Raw genomic sequence first — 7500 nt, forward strand, 5'->3', positions numbered from 1 at the left:
TTTGGATGGAACCGATCGTAATGGCGCGGTAAAATGAAGGCCAAGGCAGTTAGACACATGACAAATGATAAATACAGAGGATTAATGTGCTGATGAGGCTGATCTGAGGAACGAGGCCTTCTCTTATTGTTTCTGTTTGCTGCAGATCAAAAGTTTTCTTTTTGTCAACTTTTCTCACTCTTCCACTTTCCTGATCGGTGCACGTTATTGTTGCACCAAAAATAAAATATGGAGCATAAGAAGAGGCAGGAGCGTCTGAACGACCAGAACATCTTTAGCTAGCCGGCACTACTTAGCGCACGGGAAATTAGACATGAATAAAACTGCAAGCTAGCAAGTGGGGTGATTTAGCATCTGGCTAAAACATCTGTTTTCTGTGAGCTGTGAGCCGCAGCATTGACCAATTACGAGTATCACATTACCATCATTTATAACGATGTACTTTCTGACCAAACGGCTTGGATACGTTCATTAAAAAATGGTTTGTGGAAACGACACATTTATATCACTGTAGATGGACTGGATCAGGCCGAGGCGGTGTGTATCGTTTAAACACTTCTAGGCCTCTTCATGAAGGCTCTGAGTCTAAACATCTAGGTAAATCTTCCCTATGTGAAAGAGGATTTGGATTAGGCTTTTATCTTCTGCTGAACTTCTCCTCCCTTTGTCTGCGCTCTTCCTCCTGCAGTGCTGCTAAATGCTGAGCCAACAACCTCACGCTCCCAGTACAATACGAGCACAGCTGGTCTGGAGCTCAAGACGTTGGCTCTCAATACGCCGGAGCATTCTTACATTTAAACTGCATCTGTGAGCTGCTTCATCTGTGCTCGTATTTACTTAACTTTAAATAGATGTGTTTGTAACGACAAACGGCCCGGTGCGTGTGTTAGGGACTCACGGTTGGGTTTGATCCCGTCTTCGTCGTCCTCGTTGTCAGGATCGATGTCTTCGGCTTGCGTGATCCAGTCCAGGTAGCCCTTCAGGTCGTCCTCCAACTGCTGCTTCTCACGGAGCTTCTGGAAATCTCCACGGGCTTTCGCCTTCTCTCGCTCCTTAGAAAACTCACTATGCTCACGTGCACGCACACACACACACACACACACACACACACACACGCACAGTGGTTAGCACACATGCACAAACACACACAGCATTAGAGAGAAGTGTCCTCATGCATGTACACAAACATAAGCATGCTCTTATTTATTTTTTCCTTCCCAAATAATATTAAAATGTAAAATCCACAATTTAGCCAAGACTTAAACAAGCACAGAGAAGCTGTACGTCGTGATTTCATGCCCAGAACAGGACTTTCTGTATTAATTACCTGCCTGATGATCAAGAAGAATCATCTTTTTTTGACATCTGACTATTTTAATAGTGTAATAAAACACACAGAATCTTAGCCTTAGAAGCGAAGCAGATTGTCTGTCAGCCTTACAAACTGAACACTGAAGCTTCTGGGACAGAAATAATAACGTATGGCGTCTGGTGCCTTCCATACGAAAGAGAGTCAGGCAGGAGCGCTCTCCACTCTACAGCACTGTGCTCTGTCGCAATTCCACTTTCTACCAGCAGGTGTCCTGCTCGTCTTCTCCTAACAACAGCCACCCTACTAGAGGTCATGCGGTGAACACGGCTTTAGCATCTTTCACCCAGCCACATGCGACACACTCCACACTTAATCTGAGTCCAGAGATTACACGAGTCACAGCTCGAGCAGTGAGTCAGAAACATGAAAATATCAGAATCAAGCATAATGTGAGACAAAGAGGAGAAGGAGAGGAATCCCTGCTATATACAACTGTGTGTGTGTGTGTGTGTGTGTGTGTGTGTGTATGTGTATGTAGTCTCTCCGACTGCCTCAGTTTGCAGTTTGCCCTTGTCTATAGGACACACTTAGTGAGTTCTGAGAGGAAGTGTGTGTGTGTGTGAGAGAGGAAGAGAGAGAGTGTGAGTGTGTGTGTGTGTGTGTATGTGCGTGTGTGTCTGTGTGTGTGCGTCTGTGTGTGTGTGCGTGTGTATGTACGTGTGTGTTTGTGTGTGTACGTGTGTGTGTCTGTGTGTGAGTGTGCGTGTGCGTGCGTGTGTGTGCATGTGTGAGAGAGAGAGGAAGAGAGAGAGAGCGTGAGTGTGCGTGCGTATGTGTGTGTGTCTGTGTGTATGTCTGTGTGTGTGTGTGTGTGCGTGCGTGCGTGTGCATGTGTGTGTGTGTGTGTGTGTGTGTGTGTGTGTGAGAGAGAGAGAGAGGAAGAGAGAGAGAGAACGTGTGTGTGTGTGTGTCTGTGTGTGTGTGCGTGTGCGTTTGTGTGCGTGCGTGCGTGTGCATGTGTGTGTGTGTGTGTGAGAGAGAGAGGGAGAGAGAGAGAGAACGTGTGTGTGTGTGTGTGTGTGTGTGTCTCCACAGTCAGAAGAAAAGCTTAGAGAACTGAAGGCCGGGCCGATGAGATTAATTCCAGCCGAGGACGACATGTGGGGAAATTAAAGATGAGCTTATGAGAGGAAAAAAGGTAAGAAAAAGATGAGTGTAGAGGGCAGAGAAAGGAGAAGACAAGAAAAAAAGGAAGGAAGCAGAAGAAAGCTGAGGATGTTATTATTATTAAGTGAATTACATCACGTTCACACAGGACACACACACACACACACACGTACAACACAGAGCCAAGACTTCAGCTACAAGTCACACTGTAACTCTCAGGTCAAAGCTCTCAGTCTCTTTTACTGTTAGTGGGAAATCATTTTATCTTCTGCTGTCAGTGACTGAGACGTAATGAGACCTAATGAGACGTAATGAGACCTAATCAAAAAATCCCCTACTGTCACAACCTCACTGCAATAACATGAGTATATCTGGGAGGTAACCCCGAATCTCCCTCCCCCCCCTCACACTCTCCCTCTCACTCACTCTCTCTCTCACCCTCTCTCACACTCCCCCCTCTCTCACCCCCCTCACACTCTCACTCTCACTCACTCTCTCTCTCACGCCCTCTCTCTCTCTCTCTCTCTCACCCTCTCTCTCACACCCCCCCTCTCTCCCCCCCCTCACACTCTCCCTCTCACTCACTCTCTCTCCATCTCTCTCTCACCCTCTCTCTCACACACCCCCCCTCTCTCTCTCTCTCTCTCACACTCTCCATCTCTCTCTCACCCTCTCTCACCCCCCCCCTCTCTCTCTCTCTCACACACTCTCTCTCTCTCACACTCTCCCTCTCCCTCTCTCTGCCTCTCTCTCTCTTTCTCTCTCTCTCTGCCTCACTCTCTCTCTCTCTCTCTCTCTCTCTCTCTCTCTCTCTCTCTCTCTCTCTCTCTCTCTCTCTCTCTCTCTTAGTTGGGGATGGTTTGTGTCACAGTCTACTTCGCTTTCCTTTGAGCAGATTTTCCAGCTCTGCTAACACACCCTCTCACTCTGACCTTCATCTGTCTAAAGTCTGTTTGTCTCCCCTTAGTGTCTCCACAAACTCCCTGGTGTCTGGTTCTTTGAGCACATCCTCATCCGTGGAAGAGAAATTCAGCAAGGTAGAGGTGAGAGAACGTGCAGGTCTGTCATCCGAGTCCTCTACTGATCACTTAACACACTAAACACACCCCTTTAACACACCAAACACACTTCAAACGCACACTTTTTACCCACTAAACACACCCAGCAAACTGCTCTTACCCACTGAGCACACCTAACACAAGGTTCATGACGAAAAATGACCCCAAAATGATCAGACTAACAAAGTAGATCCACGGCGTCTCCCGGCCGATAGAGTCGTTTATCTGCAGGAATCCAAAGTTCAGCGTTAACCCAAACAGACAGACATGGCTGGAGAAGAGCAGAGGAATCACCTAACATACATGCAGTGAGAGATGATGAGGGAAAGACAGAGAGAATGTGTGAAGCGCATAGCGTGCGAGAAGACAGAGAGAAACGGAGGAACCGGGAGTGAAGAAAGCGAGCTTCTCACCCACTCAACACCCCCAGAACAAGGTTCAGGACGAAGAAAGAGCCGAAGATGACCAAGCTCACAAAGTAGACCCAGGGCAGCTCCATTCCCATCGCATCATTCATCTGAGAGAGAGAGAGAGAGAAAGGGAAGGAAGACGAGGGGGAAGAATACAGAACAGAGAAAGAGATAGAAGCAGGAGGAATGTGTCAGTCACTGGTTTTATATGGACTGATATTGGGATGGATCAGAAGGTTTGATGGGTTTCTTTGCATCAGGGAGCCGTTTGTTCTTAAAGCAGTAACAGTTAGTTTTATTCCTTACAGTTTTATTGATTACTTATGTTCATTTTTATTGTTTTGTTTTTGGTTACCATCCTCCGGTTTAGTCACTTTGTGCGATTCCCTGCGTCTAGCTGAAGAGTATATTAATCAAGCGCAAGTCACTTTGATTGACAGCGAGGAGAGGAAGAGAACGCTCTTCTGGTCTTACAGCCACAGATGGTTGTGGGATCCTGACGATTCACGATCTGACGACAATAAGGCGAAACATCAGACAGCTGCGCCGCATTAATTTTTTGGTTTTTAATGGATCTCACATGCTGCGTCTCCATATTGAGTTGAAGAAACACAGCGTGTGTTAATGAGGAGTTCATTTGCAGGCAAAGTGAGCTACAGAGCAACAAATGTCAACCCTGAAATAGAATCTCTGATCTGTGCATACAACGTGATGGTGGAGAGCCCACACGCTATCGGCGTTTGCTGGAGGAAGCGTCCGGCGTGCTCTGGAGCTCTGGTGCAAGGTTAGTGGTGGGCGGGAGAAAGAGAGCGAGAGATTTTTTTCTCTATCTCTCTCTCTCTCTCTCTCGGATTGTTTTGCTGCTGTGTGTGGGCTGTGAGCCATCTCCTTCATACAGTACCATCTCCTTTATGCTGATCTAGGAGGAAGAAATTCTGCTATTTCAGAGACACACCTGATGTGAGAGCAGGCTAACAGATTACAGAAGATCTATCAGTTTTAGCTCCTATCCACACAATACAAGTATTATTTCAAGATCTCTGCTTTTTGAGCTCCTGCTCAGACAAATATGTCATTTATCTTGCTGAAACCTTCAAAATGGAGAAATTCTCTAAGATTCTGTTTTCCTTTTTACTGCAATAGACATGAAAAATCACAGCATGAATCTGTTCTTTCCTTTCTTTCTTTTTTTGGACTGAAAAATCTCAGGCCTGCTAGGACCAAGAGGTCCAGTCCTGAGATGATAAAGAACAAGCACCCAAGTAAGCTCTGTGGGCTGAAACTGTCAAATCCTCCCAATGTTTACAGGAGATATCTACATCCAGGAGATGTTTACTGTAGATATCTACATCCAGGAGATGTTTACTGTAGATATCTACATCCAGGAGATGTTTACAGGAGATATGTACATCCAGGAGATGTTTACAGGAGATATGTACATCCAGGAGATGTTTACTGTAGATATCTACATCCAGGAGATGTTTACAGGAGATATGTACATCCAGGAGATGTTTACAGGAGATATCTACATCCAGGAGATGTTTACAGGAGATATGTACATCCAGGAGATGTTTACAGGAGATATCTACATCCAGGAGATGTTTACAGGAGATATCTACATCCAGGAGATGTTTACAGGAGATATCTACATCCAGGAGATGTTTACAGGAGATATCTACATCCAGGAGATGTTTACAGGAGATATCTACATCCAGGAGATGTTTACAGGGGACATCTACATCCAGGTCAGGACTGCAGGATGTCTTCCAGAACAACAGCGAGGTGCTGAGATTCAGTTTCAGGTGATGAGTTGACATTCATGATAGGATCATGACACCGGTGTAGGTTATGATTAGAAAATTGGGGGTTTAATTGATGTTCAAAATGAGACGAGAGCATTAGAGAAGGTTTTAGTGTGATCTGACCTGAGCACAGTGGCTTTTAAGGTTTTTACATTCACGGTGTGACTTTCATTGTATTTACATTTACAGCATTTAGCAGACGTCTGTATCCAGAGCCATGTACAGTACAACGGTGCTTTGGTCTCTATAGATGAATATTTTAACACTAGGTTACAGACTTAGGAGAGACGACAGACTTTTTTTTTTAATAAGAAACAGGGAAAAGTTGCTTGTAATTATAACTTCAAATGTTTTTATCGCACTCTATTTAAACCACCAATAGCATCGATATGTGAAAAAATATGAAATTAACCAAATTTGGACATACGAGGTTTCCGCCCGACAGCGATGATATATAAGGAACAATGAGAAAATGATAAAGGAAAAAGCTCCAGTCAGGTAAGAGCTAATAATCAGAGGTGTATAAGACCAGAGGAGGAACTGAAGAGTGCAGTAAGGAGGATTTTCACACTGTAGCTTTCCCTGAGCATCGCAGACCCAAGGAGGGAGTGGGAGTGTTCTGTCTGATAATAATAATAATAATAATAATAATAATAATAATAATAATAATAATAATAATAATAATAATAATAATAAATGCTCAGGCTCAATGGGAACACAAAATAAGTACCTACAGAGAAATGACTTGTAATTACAACTAATAAAGAAGAATAAAAGAATAAAATACAGGACGCAGCGGCGTGACTGACCCAGTACAGCACGTCTGTCCAACCCTCCATAGTGATACACTGGAACACCGTCAGCATCGCAAACAGGAAGTTGTCGAAGTTGGTGATGCCGCCGTTGGGACCGTGCCAGCCTTCTCTGCACAACGTATTGTTCAGGAGGCAGATTCGGCCATGACCGTTTAGTGCACAGGGAGCCGGTTCGTCCTCCGCCATTACAGCTACATACACACACAGAAGAGGTAAAAAGACACCATGACGTACCGTACAGTATATAAACACCTGTGTAGTTATAGTTAAAATATCCGTCAATTGATCCGTTATTCTGCCGTGTATTAATGTAGTGCACATTACAGTATAATTGTTTTGTTCCCTTCTATACAGTAAATAGCCCCATGCAGTCACTACAATAACGTGTGAGTGGTAGTTAAACTGGTAGCCCGGCTGCCAACTCGACTCCGCATCAGGTCTTTGTGTCTGTAGCATCTGAAACTCACCCGTCCCAGCCACGTAACAGGTCGCGTGCATTTTGCCGAGGAAGAGCTCAAGGCCAATGATGGCGTAGATGATGATGACGAAGAGGACCAGCAGAGCAATGTGGAGAAGAGGAACCATGGCTTTAATGATAGAGTTCAACACTACCTGTAAACCTGCAGGTATAAACAAACAAACACACACACGCACGCACGTCAGGTTAATTAGCGGCCATGTTGTCTGCGATTGTAGTGATGACATCGAATATCCAGTGTTGCCCGGATATTAGCTACACGTGCACATAATAAACAGCTCATCTGAGATAAGAAGAGACGCCAGGAGCAGACTGACACGGGAACCTGACTTTTCTTTACTTCTTCTTTGTTGGTTTTAAAATAATAAACGTTTTCAGTATATTTATTGTCTACTGTGTTTATAGTTTATTGTGTATTGTTATATTACATTATATATTACATTGTGTTACATCACCGA

General features: G+C 44.6%; 1 protein-coding gene across 1 annotated transcript in view; it reads right to left on the minus strand.

Annotated features, from left to right (window-relative positions):
* cacna1da (calcium channel, voltage-dependent, L type, alpha 1D subunit, a) overlaps window positions 1-7500 on the minus strand; it is a 79926-nt gene that overhangs the window by 47858 nt on the left and 24568 nt on the right. The window contains exons 4-7 of the mRNA XM_060857807.1: window positions 7032-7184; window positions 6559-6755; window positions 3951-4054; window positions 899-1065 (exon numbers count right to left, since the gene is read on the minus strand). Coding sequence (XP_060713790.1) covers window positions 899-1065; window positions 3951-4054; window positions 6559-6755; window positions 7032-7184 — 621 coding nt within the window. The remainder of the gene's footprint in view (window positions 1-898; window positions 1066-3950; window positions 4055-6558; window positions 6756-7031; window positions 7185-7500) is intronic.

Source organism: Tachysurus vachellii, chromosome 22 (assembly GCF_030014155.1).
Source record: "Tachysurus vachellii isolate PV-2020 chromosome 22, HZAU_Pvac_v1, whole genome shotgun sequence".
Classification (NCBI taxonomy): Eukaryota; Metazoa; Chordata; class Actinopteri; order Siluriformes; family Bagridae; genus Tachysurus; species Tachysurus vachellii.